We start from the raw sequence: 16149 nt of genomic DNA, 5'->3' as shown, positions 1-16149 counted from the left end.
TTCCGTGATCCAGTTCTATGTTTTGCGTAATTAAAGACTGTTTAACAGACACAAATCTCTCAGCACCAACATATCCATCATGAAGAACTTTTAAGGCAACGCTGGTATGAAATCAACTTAAGATTAATAAACTAGTAAAACAACAAAACTGAACATGTGACAGCAGAAATTTCATTTTTTTTTTTATTAGTTAAAAGATTGTACATTTGTTATTTGTCTGAAAGATGGTTAGTGGCCTTTTCTTCTCTTTTGTTAATTTGTCCAAGGTTTATGACAAGTTGTCAATAATGGCTTTTGTTTTGTTTTATTATACACACCCCCTTGAAATCTGTCATTTCGAATTAATCATAACATTAAGACACTTTTTTTCTTTTTTCTTATGAGGTAGATTCTGTAATCCAAACATAATAAAAATGCAATAAAAGCCAATACATCTATATAAAAGGTTTACATCTCACAAAAGGGTAGCACAAAATGGCGCAGTTATTAGCGCTTCGGCCTCACAGCACAAAGGACCCTAGGTTCGATTCTAGAATTGAACCAGCGTGTGGTTCGTGTCAAGTTCGTATGATTTCCAACGGTCTGTGTGGGTTTCCTTCCACAGTCCAAAAACATGCAGCGAGGAAAATTGAGTGACAACTCAGATAGGCTACTGCGACCCTTGGTGCAGGATAAGTGGCAGATGACGATAGACATCTCACACTTTTTTTTTTTACCAGGACTCTTATTTAAATCTACTGAACAGACATACCTTTTTGATTTCTGATGGTATGGTTATCTCTATAATACAACTTTTCCATTTCAGTGCATGTATAACACTGTTTCATTTTGATGTGTTCAGCTGTCATAACAATAGAACAATACCGGCAATTCTCATCCATTAAACATGCAGTTTTGCAGAAATGAGTAAAATAAGTAAAGTTAGAGGAGTTACAAAAACTGTAGCAACATGATTACAAAATCTGTGTAACAGAATGCATTGTGGAGGGTGAGGTCAGCACAGAATTCGGCTAACTGTGAGAATGGCAGCGATGCTGGAAAGGACGGGTCGTAAACTAGTGGTCCCGCTTTCAGTCATACAGTGTTCCCTGTTCTGACCGATGCAGGCTGCATATGCCATGACATGGGGGATGTAGTTCTGCTCGTGAACCCCGTGTAGCAGGTGAGCCAACGGTCCTTTGGCAAAAACAGCCACATCCTCTCCTCCATGGGTCTCCATGTTCAATGGTACAGCTGCCTGGGCCTGGTAATTGTTCGCCTCTAATAGCAAATAATGGAAAAATAAAAATGACAATATTTCCAGTCACTGAAACAGAAACTATCCCCAAGAGCAAGGGTGGGGAATTATTTTGGCTGGCGGGCCACATTTCTTAGGTAATTTTTTATGTGCGGGCCAACTCGGTAACATGTAATTAAACTAAATGAAAATTACAATTGAGATATTTAATTTTTTTGGCACTTTATTTACTTAAAAATTATTATGATCATATAAATGTACTGGCATTACTTTGTATGTAATCATCCATACCAAATTAAACAAAAGGAAAAAATAAGGAGTTTCTAAATTCAATTTTTATTGAAAATACTTATTAAAATATTCAAAGAAAATAGTTTGGCTGGACGGATAAAAAAGCAAAATGAGACAGATGTTGCCCACAGGCCATAAAACGCCCAGGTCTGCCCTCGAGCTAATTTCCATCAATCAATCAGCAGTCCAGACACCACCTGGGTGTCTAACTTTTCATTTGCGATTTTAATTTGCCCATAAAACACATAGGCTTGCAAATTTGAAATATCCCACTATCCAAAAAGGGTTTCAAAGCTTGTCAAATTGAATTAAGTGGAAAAGTTGCAGTACTGAGAAAAGCGGTTGACATGATAAATCACATCGCTTCTGCTTTTCTGTGACAAACGTGTGAAAATTTATGGTGGCATATAGGAATGTTTAATTTGTTGGAACACTAACAATGCTAATAGTTGTCTATGGAGGTTCTTAGTCATCCATGGTAAATTCTTGTTGAAATCGTTTTGTGGCAACTGGACGGAGGGGCTTCTTTAGTGTCTTCGAACTGAAGACGCCTCTCAGATGAGAGGTGAAACTTCATCAAGGGAAGAAATTTAGGTCTAGCTGCCACGGAAAGATTTCGACAAGAACATATGCTATGGTTTATTTCACGTGTACCTCTGCTTAGGTTATCTTTGTCAGTTATAGCAGCAAGTGACTAATGAATATCTGGCACTCACTGCTTATCCTGAAAATGGATGCATGACTACAGGGGATGGAAATAACTGAAAATGTAAAAAGACTGAGATAGAATATAAAAACCAAAAGAGTAAATCACTTCAGAAATGTGTGAAACTATTCATTTACACGGTTTCCATCCTCATGAGTTAATGGTTGACTTACGGTAGTCAATAGTTGACACATTCTCCCTTGAACCATTGACAAGCTTGTAGCCTGGTCCGTTCCCATAAATGATAGATGTGAAGGGTTTCTGGTCAATATCACTCAACATGGGCGCCAGTCCTATGGAGGCAGACAGACCATTGGATCTTGTTATCGTATTAGAACCAGACATACAAATTTTATTCGATTACACATGGGCCCTGTTACGACATTTATTTATATCTACCAAAAATGTTTGTTCCTCTGAGTGTGTAACCCCCAAAGTTGAACACGTGCGAATGGTCAGCAGTTACAATGGTGAGGGTGTCATGGATGCTGGTCATGAGATCTGCTCGACCGATAGCGCGGTCCATTTCCACTGCTTCGTACAGAGCCTGCTTAGCCTTGCCTTCATGGTGTCCATGGTCGATGCGACCTCCTAAGAGCAAAAATGAAATTATCAAAGATCCCTTAAGAGCCTTCCAAAAACTTTATGACAAACCACCCATTTGATCTGTGTTTGCAGAGGTTATCAGTCACCCAGGTCATGGTCCAAAATCCTTTGCATAATTACATGTGTGGAAAATATAAAACAAACTCATTCTGTGGATCAGCATTCAACACCAGCAGAACAAATTAGGATAATCAATTTTACTTGGTTAGAGGTACAAACAGACCTTCTACAAGAAGGTAAAACCCATTGGGGTTTTTCCTCAGGATCTTAATGGCCACCTCCACCATCTCGGTCAGCGAAGGATCCATGTCCGTATTCCTCTCTAAGTCATATGGCAAATCATCAGGCTCAAAGAGACCTTGTGTAATGGAAAATGTAAGACAAAACAGGTTATTACACATGTTTATTTGTTCTGTCCTTTCTTTTACACTTCAACGAGAGTTTAATAATAACAATGAGACGTGAAACTCACCCAGTAAGTAATCAACATTGTTAGGGTTCAGTGATAAGAGTTTCTTCTTTTCCCATACATAATGACCGCCCTGCATGAGGAAAAGAAAGCATTACGTGACTGCAAGCACTGTGAACACCAAAATATATAGAAGCAGTTTAGAAGATAACAGGGTGTAGAAAAATGAGAGGGGGGGGATCATACTTTGTGCTTCATTTTGTCAACCCATTCCTGCACAAGGTTCCTGCCATCCTTTCTTGTGCCACTGTGCTTTGCTATGTTGGGATACTCTACATCTGACGTATTTTTGGGGAACATATACTTCCTTCCACCACCCAACATTACCTGAGAAGATACAAAATCACAGGTTAGTATAAAAACAATTGTGAAAGTTGAAGTTGAACAGTCTTGGTTACTACTTTGCACTCTTTTCCCTGTTCATCGTAACCGTGAGGTTCTCCAGTGAAGTAGAAATGTACCGTAATCAAAAGTGTCACTTAAAATCTGCAACAACTATTCATATAATCATATGAATCTTACCTAGTTATTTTGAAATCATAGAGTGGCATGAGATGGAGGACGGTTTAATTTTTAAAACAGCAAATTATCCCCTTATAAATCTGGTTTGTAGTCAAAGATAAATGCACAACTAACTAACAAAAGTGCCAGAAGAACCTAGACCTTGGGTATTTTCTGTAATCACCAACAAAAAAGTTGTTTTGTTTAAAACTGAAGGCCACTGTCTTTCACGCAGGATTGTGTCTTGCTATCAAGAGAACAAATCTCATGCACACTGACTATATTAGCCCTCTCTCGCCAGCCATTTGCACCAATATTTCACTTGTATTCCAAGGTTAGATTAGTCTTTTGCTGACTGATGATTGAATTGTCCCCTCAGGGGACTGAGGGGACAATCAATTATTGTTAAGTCCTATTTGATGCCATTGGGAAAGAGAGCATGTTTGTGTGCAATAATGCATTTGGAAGCTTGTTTGTGTGTGTGTGTGTGTGTGTGTGTGTGTGTGTGTGTGTGTGTGTGTGTGTGTAGAGGGGGGTAGACTATGTCTGAGTATATACAGTTTAAGGGATAGGTCATTGAGTAAATGGCCTTGCTCTGTATAACAAGATGAAATGGTGTAAACCTGCTGATAATCAACAGATTTTGCATCTATAGTCACTCTGGCTGTTTTAGTGTATGTATGTGTACATGCACTACCCCAACCTTTGAGCTATTCAATCCCAGGAGTTTTTAGTGGAGTTACAACTTAGATAATGCTTCATCAAAGATAAACATATAAAAAGTCATGTGAAAACTTACAAAGCACTGAGTCCTATCATGAGCCATGCAAGAACTCAAAGCTTTCCAAATACAACAAATTTAAATAAAAAGCACAAAAGAGCTAACAAACTGCAGTTAGGCTTTAGAAAGTGAACATTGAGTGAACAGGACGATTTCACAGAGGCCTCCTTAACATCACCAAATACGAACAATGTCAATTAAATAACGATTGCATTGAATTTCTAATCATGAGACAACAAAACTATAAAAATCTCAAATAAATCATTAAAATGTAATAAATTATCAATACATTATTATTATTAATCAATAAATCAATAATATTCTTAAAGAACACATTTGACTCACATCAATGTCTGGAATGTTTTCGAAGAGTTGTCGGGCAATGTCTTTGCAGCCACCTTCCACAGCATCAGGAGGCATCTCATTGTCGGAGTACCAGTCTCTGTTCACGCAGTGAGCATATGCGGCACTGGGAGTGGCGTGGTTGATACGAGTTGTTGTTACTATTCCCACTGACTTCCCTTCATTAAACAAACAGAAAGACCAGTTAGTTTTTCTGTTGGAGCATAACATAAACGGTCTGTTTGATACTTTAGAGTGAAATGAGCCTTTTGATCAAGAAATGATCTCTCATACATTTCACACAATCATGAACCAAAAAAGGAATAGACAGAAGCGCAAGGCTTATTTACACCAACCCCATCCTACACAATGAACAACAGAGAGTATCATCATTGCTGTAAAAAAGAAAAATCCAATCTGCAAGTCATTCTTGACTCCCTCACTTCCTTACAATTTAGAATAGATTTGTGAAAAACAAGCCAGTTGCAGTCAGATATGAAAGCTATGATGGGTCTTCAAGGACTGGCCAATACCCGCTGAGGAAACAATGTGGCTCCCGTTATGCCCAAAGTGGCATGATGAGCATTTTTGTAAACAATTTGGATAGCTCATCCGAATTAAAAGATAAATGAAGACAAACGTCAGGCTTTTGCAAAGGGGGTTTCTGCTGAGCATGGTGCGTCTGTATTTCACATGTGGGATTTATTAGGTTTGTTGTTTCTTCAAGAGCGATCTCTTCACTGAGGCTCTTCCCGTGGTTTCTTCAACCTTCTCCCTGTGTTAGAGGCTCTAGGTAATGTTGACTCAATCTCATTGAGAATCTAAAGACAGAGGTAATAGTACCCAGAGTCAATTTTAACCTCCCCAAGACAAACGACACAAGACCTCATTTCAAGGTCTTGTGGTTCACATGGGGTCACTTTCTTTTAAGCAGCGCAACTGTGTTTTTAACCTCGGCCACATTGTAGATCCTTCCAAGAAACTGTTGTCCCCAGTGTAAGCTGAAACTGTAGTACTTTTATCCTATTCTTACATTTCAACACCTGTCGTTATTTTAAAAGACTGCAGCCAATAAAAGTAGTGATTCGGTTTGATTTGGTTACAGGCCAATGAATACCCATGCTTAGTCCTGTTTTGATTTCCACCCCGTCACTTTTTACATGACAGGAAGGAGCCATGTAATCGCAAACCTTTGAGAGACACATGGAAATGGGAAGTGAGGGACTGTAAGACTTGTAATGACCTTAATGCTTTACAAGATTGTTTTCTTTTTATACTAAAAAAGTGCTATTTGTATTGGTACTTTTACAATTAAAACTAGTGGAAAAAATATTTTGATTATTGATTAGACTGTGTTTAGAATTAAAAATGATTAACCTAGCACATCAAATTTAGAGAACAGCAGTGCATTTGACAAATCAATAAAGTCTTTTCAGGTGGCAAAGTTATTTTGGAGAATTGGATTGTATTTTTGGAGACCAGCCTGGACATGTGTGTGTTCAGTCTTCTCTGGTGTGTACAGCACATTTTACGCATGAGTGGATAAATAACCAGCAGCTGTAGGATCCTGGGTAACTATAAACAAGCTGTTTAAACTTAGGAGGGATGAGGGTGAAAAAATAGCAAATTAGGAAATTCTCGGTTGTGTTTTTGATCATTTTGCTTACATAAACCCGCTGCGTTAGCACAAAACGCTGCATGCTTGTTTTTCTCGAAAAAAAAAAAAAAAGTTTTTGAACAAAGACAAAATGTATCTTTATTCTCTCTCTCTCTCTCTCTCGCTCCATAAATTTTAAATAGTTGAAACACTTCGATAAAAACGTATTAAAATGAAGTTTCCAGGGATGTGAAGTGCCATTGGGGCTTTCAAAACGTTAAAAAAAAATTAAAAAAAAAAAGGAAGGGGGGAGAATTCCATCATCCAGGATCAAGTCATATAGTTATGTGTCAAGTCACTCTACCTGCATCCTTTGCCCATTTGAGAATGGAGGTGACCTCATTGCCCCATGTGGTGTTACAATGGGACCGGACAGCAGCTGCGCTCACGCCCACAGTACCCTCATTCGCTTTGACCCCACACAGGTAGGCTGTTGCTGTGCCAGCACTGTCTGGCACCTGAGCGTTTGTGTTGTACGTCTGCAGATATAAAAGCCATTGATGACCAAGGTTGGTTTTGTACTGGTTGCATTGCAAATTATAAGCTCCACTTCTCTCACCAAGTTGAAAGCTAGACGCAGCCATTTCCTTTGTTTTTGTTGGACCTGTGACTGACTTTGTGGTTGATATAGGGCTTTGTCTACACAGGCAATACAATTTTGGAAACCAAGTTGTACCAGAATGTGTATTTTGTATGTCAGATTTAAGTTCATTTCCGGTCCAATAGTTAATTTGTCAGTCCAGAAACATTGTAGTTCACAAATGATGTGATGTATAGTTACTTGTATTCATATTAAGTATAGTACTCAAAAGGGATTGCCGCCCTCCCTATTTGTCGCACTATATTCATACCATACTATATCACATAGGTCATGGTTAGCTCTTCACAAATTCTCCTTCTTGTGGCAACTGGACTTGATTATCTCAAAAAAAAAAAAAAAAAGAGTCCAGTTCCTACTGGAATCCAGTTTCAGAAATCAAGTCCAGCTGCAAAATCAGGTCCAGTTGCCATGAGACAAAGATTTTTCAAGAATGTGTGTGCAACATATAAAAGGTCATATATTAAGTAAGATAAACTCACATTTAGGGACAGTTTCAACATATTGCCATTCCAAGGCACCAATGTTTAATATCCTTGTGCATGTATAGACAAGCATTAAGAGTCAACACCTGGCTTAACATGTTCTTCCTGCTTATCTTGACTTGGCCAAAGTATCATGACACCCAGGATGCATCATGCCAACATTTTTTAGATATTCTGTTTTCCTGAATTTACTCTATCTGCAGTAACTGATGTGCTGGTAAAGAAAACATCAGGCAATTCATGTTATTCATTTACTCATGACACTCACATATCTTATTAATATGTCAAGAACTGAGTTTACATAGAAAAGTGTTTATACATACGAGTGCAAAACAGTTTTAAAATCTTTACACAACTTCATATTCAAGATCATAATGATTAGAGGTTGCTTCTCATATTGTTTAATCACTGGACATGTTTGTGAACTTGAGGCATCGACCTTTCAATCACTAACAACTGCTGAATAAACCTGCATGAAGTCTGATTTTCACTTTGCACAAGTACAAGCCACAAGGCAACTTCCAGTTTCAAAGTCGGTTTGTAAAACCTAGTTCCCAGCAATACGTTCATATCTAGCAGCAACTTTATCCTGCACAATTTTACTTCCCATTTCTTATATTAGGTAATAAATCAACCTCTTGTTTTCTTGTGGACATAAATAATTTTGCTTTTGTATAGTAGTAGTTGCTGCCACAATACTACTACTAGTTTTCGTGATCTTCGCTGCAGATGAATGCAGAGTTTTAAAGTAGTATCACAGTGTACAACACCACTTTAAGTTATATTTATTAAACATTTCAGTCAAAGCATTTGTGCTTTGTTAGCTTTCTTTTAGTTTTAACAGCCCTGGCCAAATGTAACACTCATTTATACGATACAGGAAGTCATTTCCTGTTTTTTGTTAAATTCAATAAGGTTTTACAAAGTAAATAACGCCTTGTCATTTAACTGCCTTATATAAAATGTAAATGTCATTCTCCCATTACAGGGGAAATTGCAAAATGAAAGGAGTAGGGGTGAGCTTTCCTTAACCGTAAATAATGGCAATACTCTATGATGTCTGGTTTTTAAAGTTTGTGCAACATAATGGACACCCGCTATGACAAGACACAACAAATGACCCTCTTTACGGTCACAGAACTCAACCTTTAATGGCCACAGCACCATCAATGCATGGTGTTGTACTATATAACATAATAACCAAGTAAAAGTACCTTGGCCAGGGACACAAAGGGGAACTTGTCCATCTCCAGCAGAGTCTCCTCTCCACTCTGTCCACTGAGCTGACCCTTCAGTATCCGAGCAGCCGTCACTGTAGGAACCCCCATCCCTTCACACCAAAAACAGGTCAACTGTAAGAATGTGTTTTCCTGTGTTCTGTTTGCGAGTGAGTAAGGGGCACATAATGAACCGACAAACATGTTTCATTGATTGTTTGATTGATTTGAACAAAAAATCATTTGCATCGACATTTCCAGAGCAAGATGATGGCAGTCTGTTTCATCTCACACTCTGGCACCCTGATTGGGCTTCTGAAGACATGATACAAACTGCTATATTTATTTTTCTTAACCCTATTTAGTACCTAAATCCAACCAAATATTAATATTAAAAGACCAATAAAATTTAAAAGACATTGGGAGTTAGTTTGTCCTGAACACGAGTCAAAAAGATGTTCTTTCAACATCAGCTGATGTGATCTAAATAAAAAAAAATCCAGACATTGACAATACAAGCCATACTCGGGCAAATAAACATCCTCAAAAAAGGATTAAACAAACAGCAAAATATTTTATCTGAATTTCCCTTTACTTACAATGTGACCCAGTTTCATCGTAATAGAAAACAAATTTCCTTTTTCATGTCCTTTTACAACTTAAACAGTTGACTTCTTTGGAAATTTATGTTCACTCCGTTCAGTTTCTCTTTTTTTTTCCTATAACATCAAGGAAATTGTGAAATGCTATGATACACTACAAGAAAACTGACTCATTGGTAGCCAGATATGTTTCTCATTTTGTAAAAACTTTTGTGGCTGTGCCTCTCCAAGCCATGAATGTCTCACCTTCGCTCATACAAAGAAGAAACTTTATACTCCTCTATGGTGCTATACTACATATAGCCTATACTTTATTATTATTCTGAATATTTTTCTTCTTCTTGTCATTCTGGACCAGTGTCTAAGTGTCTCTCTCTGGGCAAAAATCGTAAGATGCTGCCCGTCAGTCTCCAGCTTTCCAGTTAACATGACCATGCATGCAGCACTGCGCAGGAATGCCCGACCGGGACTATAGTCCAAACAGAGAGCGCTGAGGCCCAATGGAGGACAAAAGTTATTGTTCAATCAGTCAACACCCCAGCAGGAGCACAAGCCCAGTTATCTGGGGGCTGCATAGCTCTTTTGCCCTGCACTGATCTGTCATCTGCCATGATAAAATCTCACTGGGTATGAATTATCTCAGTCATATCTATATAATGCAATTCAGCATTTCAACTGCTATTTGTCGGTTGTTTCTCTAACAGAGGGAGGTGTCTTCAAGCCTGTGAATGGATTTGTCACGCCTCAGTACCTGTCAGCTGCACTACCTTTTATTGGTGTAAGGATGCAGTTAACTCAAATTGCACTGTTGACATTTATCTACTGATACATAATTCTGGAAGAATGTAAACAACAGAAAATGGCAACCACTATTCATTCACTCATTAATGTTAAATTATTTGATAAATATATATTTTTCCTTCATTCTGTCAGATAAATATCACTTTAAATGCTAAATTCAATTCTGTGTTGACATTTTTCTCAAGTTCTGAGCCAGTTGATAACATGCATTGATCAGACAAATGTAAGCACTTTAAATGCTGTTTGCTTCATGTCCGGCGTTAGGACAAAACCAGAAATTCAAAATGGGGAAAGAGTTGATATCATCATATTGTTACCTAATCTATTTTATAGCAATAAATGTAAATTATGCTTATGGAGATGATTTGCTATAGCCTGAGGTGTCCAGTGCAATGAGACTACACCCAACAGTTTTGTCTGAGGGTAAGTGAAGTTATGCGTTTATTAAAAAAAAAGCTAAAAAAAATTTAAAAAAACATCGCGTGATTTCAGACTACCATATGTAGTTCCTAATCAACAAGTGAGGGAAGAACTTCTTGCTTTCACCACATCATAAATGTGTTTTTCCTTTGAACATCTTGGCAAGTAGACTAATTTTCAAAATAGTTGGCAAGTCTGTTTTGCTCCATAGCGATGTGACGATGTTCATCCAAATAGATCCATTTTACAATATTTTAGTTTTATGATGAATATTTCCCGATACGTTTGTTAGTCACACCACAGTGCTCCAATGACATTGTCACCCTTACTTACCATCTCCAAGGAAGAGGATGAGATTTTTGGCTTTGTTTTTGTTAAGACTTTGCAGTGTAAGAGCATTCTTCAGGGTACGCTGGGCCCATGTATTCCAAAACTTGGGATCCTTCTCTTGCTCTGCAGAGGAGACCAATGTTTGCCCATTTTTGCAGAGGGGACAATTGAGATTATAACTGGAGTTTAAATGCAAGCATCTCTTCATTATTATGTGTCTTTTGGTTCTGCAAAACACTTTTTAGAACTCTGAATACAATATGAGCTTTACAAACCCATTTGGCCATGAAAGATTAACTGTTTTGTACTTTCACAATTCAACTGGTTAATCTTGTTTACAAAAGAAAAACAGACATTTCCTTCAAATCAGAAGAATGGTTATTTTTGTGAAAGGTATTCAAACATAAAATTCCTGTTTTGTGTGTGGGGGGTGCCAGAAAAATGAACAAATACAAAAGTACAATATTTGTTATAAATAGGAAATCTATCGAAATAAATAAAGCACAGTGAAAAGATTAAACCCACTGCTCTGCCTGTTTGTTGAATTGGACGATGTTGGATATTTTTGCCCCCCAGGGGTTGACTGACTTACCAGGGAACTGGGGCTTCCCTAAACTGCTTAGAAGGAGGTATGAGCAAAAGACAAGGCCGACCGTCAGCTTCATGTTGTCATCTGTGTGTCGTTTACTGCATGTGGAGTAGCTGTGGACAATGGCACCTGAAATCCGTTACTAAACAGACACACAAGGAATTCGGTCTGAGCAATACAGTCACAGCAAGTGACATTGTTCATAGGAAACATTATTTAAAGCACTCGACCAAAGTTGTTAAAAGGGTAAACGGCACAATTCTAGCTGATGCTAAACCACTGCTAATATTTACACATTCAAATAAAGTGTTTAAATGCGCATTTATTGTTTGCCTGTGCACAGCACTTGCTCAATGGGAGCTTCACAATAAAAGGTGGTGATATCACTTAGTCCCCATGTGTGATGGTGCATAAGCACTTGTCGATTGTGCTGATCTTGAATTCCCCTTATATGAAATAGTAAATGGTCTGCACATATATGGCGCTTTTATTAACTTGGGGTTTCAAAGTGCTTTACACTGGATTGCATTCACTCATTCACACTGACGGTGACAGAGCTGCCACGCATGGCGCTAACCAGACCACTGGGTCATCTGCGATGTTCCCAAGTAAATTTTGACATTAGGACAGGAGGAGCTGGGAAGTGGAGCTACAAACTTCCAATTGAAGGGGCGCCCACTAAACCAACTGGCCTACACTTTTTTCTGCTACTTTTGTATCGTGTTTTTACACCATGGCTGGGTAAGATGGAACACCATCAATTCCAGATATTCAGAAGACGATTTTTCTTAATTTTCCCCTATATGAAAATATCCGAGTATTGATAAGTAAAAAAAAAATCTGATTTTACTGTGTTTGCAGATTATCCTGTAATCCTATTATCCACCTCTGAATCATTTTGGCTTGAGTGGTTGAATTTGCCTTTTTGTAAGGTAGGAAGAGCCTTTGAGCTACATAATATTCCAAAAACAAAAATCAAGAGCAATGTGCCTCCAGATATCATAATCTGGTTATGCAAGTTTACAGATCTTCCGATAAACAGGGTCATATGAAGATTTAGGAGATTAGTTTCACCCACAATGAACTTGTTCCAGCCTGAAAACTGTGCCATGTCTGAGTAATTTGGGATGAACTGTCCCTTTAAAGATCATCTCTCAATTGACAAAATTTGGCAAAACCGAGTTAAGTTAGGAAGGAGGTCCTGCTGTGAATGTCAATGCAGCAGAAGGGGCCCATATGAGTTCTGGTCAGTGAGGCTTTCGTCTACAATTATTCACACCGTTCCTCCTTGCACTCGGAGTCAAGGTCATTTTAATGGGATTGCACTCCAAAGCACCCGGGGGTTTAAGGTCCGTGACAAAGCCGATTAACTAAATGATTGACTGGATATGACCAACAATGCGGGGGGAATAAAACTTAGAAGACAATTTTATTAAACCCTGCTGCCATTAGAAATAGTAGAAGAACAAAAAAAAAAAAGTAAAAAAATAACCATGTAAATTATTGCACATGATGTGGATCATCCAGTTTCTTTTGTTTTATTTGCTCATCAAATTGTTTCGTGAACCATTTCGGCATATTCTTTTTAATAATTCCAAAATTTTAATCGTAACCAAATTGCCTTCGAACCACATTTTAGCCAAACACATAGTTGTCCAAGAGAGTGCTATGAAACCAGACGTCAAGCAAGAAACCATCAAAAGACTGTCTGTGGAGGTTCTCAGTCATCCAGATCATGGTGAGTTCTTGTCGAAATCTTCTTGCTGTGGCAACTGGACTTGGGTTTCTTCACTTGAGGGTGTTTCACCTCACATCCAAGAGGCTTCTTCAGTTCTAATGACCTGTGGGGAGTTTCCGAATATACTTCCCTCCATTAAGGGACACAGAGGAGAACAGCTTCTAAATGAATGGACAAGACAGACGCATTTTATGACAGACGTCGTGGAGACCAAACTCACAAAGATAAGGGAAGAAACTACATCACTTCTTCTGGTTTGGTCATGGAGGAAGTTGACAGGTTTGTAGAGAAGACACAGATGGCTCAACACAACATTAGCAAGGAAAGAGAGGTGGAAATTCTGTTCCCTCCAGAGGAAACTAAACTGTAAATGTTTTTTGGTTTGTTTTGTTTTTTTTTCAGATAATTGACAATTTTTTATTAATTTTTTGGATAGTATCTTGATTATTTTCTGGTTTTATTTAAAAAAAACTAAGATTATAAACATAATTTTGAATCAATTATAAAAAAAACTCATAATAAAATTACAAATGAGAAATTTCCCAGGAAATTTAAAGTATCTTGGTGAGAAGAACAAGATCGGGCACCTAAGAAAATATTCTGTGGTCAGTCCTTATTTACTTATGATCTTCATGAAACCACAAATCCCCTTACCATCTCATTCACAGGCAAGAAACCAAATTTAGTGTCTTCACAAGCAAGAAAACAGGCCAGTCTGGCCAAAAGGGTCCGTTCCAAACATGGTGCATCAAGTCCAAAATGACCAAAACAAGGTGCTATATTCCTGCAAACACCGCCATTCCGCTCAGAATTTGCCGGGTCCTCCAACAGGCAGTGAAGTTGCCAGCCTGCAGGTGAAGAAGCAGAGAAGAGCCACCACGGCAACCAGAAACCCTCCGGACAGAACAGTGGTCAGCACAAAATGGAGCCCCAGTTCAGCCATGCCGCCAACAAGCGTGGAAGTGTTCAGAAGAATGAAAGCTGGAGCTGGCATCTACTGTATATGTGTCAGCACAGCATGAAGATTTTCTCAGGTAAGTTAAGGATTAGGATTTGTGATTGTGCTCAACAGACAGGTGACAGGCCTATCCCAGCTATCATTGGGCGATGGGCGGGGATCACCTTGGACTGGTCGCCAGTCTATCACAGGGCTACAAATAGAGCCATACAACCATTCACTCTCTCATTCATACATCTGTGCAATTAAGGTTCTCCAATTAATCCAATGCATGTTTTCAGACTGTAGGAGGAAACAGGAGAAGCTGGAGAAAACCCACACGGACCGAGCAGACCATGCAAACTCTACACAGAAAGGGCCTCTGTAGGAGTCGAACCAGGGACCTTCACTAGCCTAAGGGTCACAGAGCTGCCTGTTACAGATATCAATTTATTAACGGGAATTCCAGACTGCTGATATGTTTTGAAGTCAGTTCATATCCGGTCCTGACAACAAGGACATAAAACTATAACCAGATGTCATCCGCCCCATTAACAACTACCATCTGCATACTTTAGCGTACACTCTTCCAATAACAAAAACAATATCAATGCATTTAAGAGACTCCTTTTTTGGAGCTGGAAATCACTGGTCTGATACACGACACATTTTATCTTGCACTCTTCCCAGTATGATGAGGAAGAGCTGATCTCCATTTCATTTTCAATTTCTTGCTATGTTTCAGGCAAACTTCCAGCTGATTTTGAAGTTTTTCCTTTCCAATTTAAAAGGTGACTGATCTTGCAACAAATATTTTGCAATTAAAAAAGAAAAGATATAAAAATAATAATAATGTTGATTCATGATGCAAGTATTTGCATCCTGCTGTTTTTGTGTCTAATCTATTGAATGCAGATATTTGCTCAGTTTCAAGGAACTGAATAGCTATTCTAAGTCGGATTTTTGGTAATCCTTACTAATTTACAAAAGCACGTAACTGCTTTTTTATATTTGGCGGTGACCCCCCGCCAGACCCACACATCTATGTCTCCAACCTTACTCAGTGTGGCTAATTATAAATAATAATAAAAAAAAAATAGATTCCAATCAATTAAAAAAGTCACTTTTTCGTGAACTCCGTTGTCGATCACGAGGTTTAAAAGCGGAGAAACGTGCACACATGCATTCCGGTGATGAAGATCTCACAACCCCGATACCTCAAACCGGGGGCGACGTGACGCTGAATAAAACATAAAGCCTTAACGGAGACCACGTGGTTCCGAAGAACCCGGTGATCGGTTGCAACAGGTGGTGACTAGTATCATTTTTTAATTGCTATGATCGGATTCACCCCGGTTAAAGCTGAAAAAATACACATTTGTTCATCACTAAAGCGCATTTTCCCGCATGCCATGTGTGTTTAAGAAATAAGTATTTGTATAAATATTTTTAAAAGTAGCATTTGAGGAGAGTTGTACTCACTGAAAGCTGCGCTCCGGTCAGAACGCGGTTGCGCACAGCAGCGGTCCACTCATGCACAGATGTCTGATCTAGTCGATGCTCTCGGTTCGTTTTAAAGGACGCTGTTCTCTGAGAATCACACACACGCACACACACACACACACACAGAGAGAGAGAGAGAGAGAGATGGAGAGAATCCCAGATGTAAGTGACAATGCCAAGACGCCGCCACATGAGAGGACGGGACGAGAGCTCACCCCTACCGGACAAAAGGCGCACTGTTGGCAGGTCGGAACATAAACATCGGAAACGAGTAAACAGGCGGATTATTATATTTACTTTTCGATGTACTTATTGTTTAGTAGACTTCGGTTTTGAATT

The 16149-nt window shown here is 38.7% G+C and overlaps 1 protein-coding gene across 1 annotated transcript; it reads right to left on the bottom strand.

The window, feature by feature from the left end:
- Positions 1-169: 169 nt before the first annotated feature.
- On the bottom strand, positions 170-15926 carry alpl (alkaline phosphatase, biomineralization associated). Its single transcript, XM_086149975.1, has 12 exons — positions 15790-15926; positions 11636-11774; positions 11047-11166; positions 8888-9003; positions 6895-7069; positions 4937-5112; positions 3496-3636; positions 3313-3382; positions 3064-3198; positions 2634-2825; positions 2408-2527; positions 170-1260 (listed from the first exon to the last, which is right to left on the bottom strand). The coding sequence occupies exons 2-12, from the start codon at positions 11706-11708 to the stop codon at positions 995-997; spliced, it is 1584 nt and encodes a 527-aa protein (XP_086006101.1). The 5' UTR covers positions 11709-11774; positions 15790-15926; the 3' UTR covers positions 170-994.
- Positions 15927-16149: the final 223 nt, after the last annotated feature.

Source organism: Fistularia commersonii, chromosome 7 (genome assembly GCF_037954325.1).
Source record: "Fistularia commersonii isolate RoL2024-O1a breed Wild chromosome 7, RoL_Fcom_v1.0, whole genome shotgun sequence".
NCBI lineage: Eukaryota > Metazoa > Chordata > Actinopteri > Syngnathiformes > Fistulariidae > Fistularia > Fistularia commersonii.
The sequence above is the reverse complement of the archived record's forward strand: the minus strand, read 5'-3'. Positions and strand labels throughout refer to the sequence as shown.

Bases quoted from the DNA above. Each gene is read 5' to 3' on its own strand.
- alpl (XM_086149975.1), bottom strand. From the start codon at position 11,708: ATGAAGCTGACGGTCGGCCTTGTCTTTTGCTCATACCTCCTTCTAAGC. The intron at 9,004-11,046 runs GTAAGTAAGGGT...TTTGGTGTGAAG, and splicing joins CATCCTCTTCCTTGGAGATG to GGATGGGGGTTCCTACAGTG. The intron at 1,261-2,407 runs GTAAGTCAACCA...ATTTGCTATTAG, and splicing joins TGTGTCAACTATTGACTACC to AGGCGAACAATTACCAGGCC.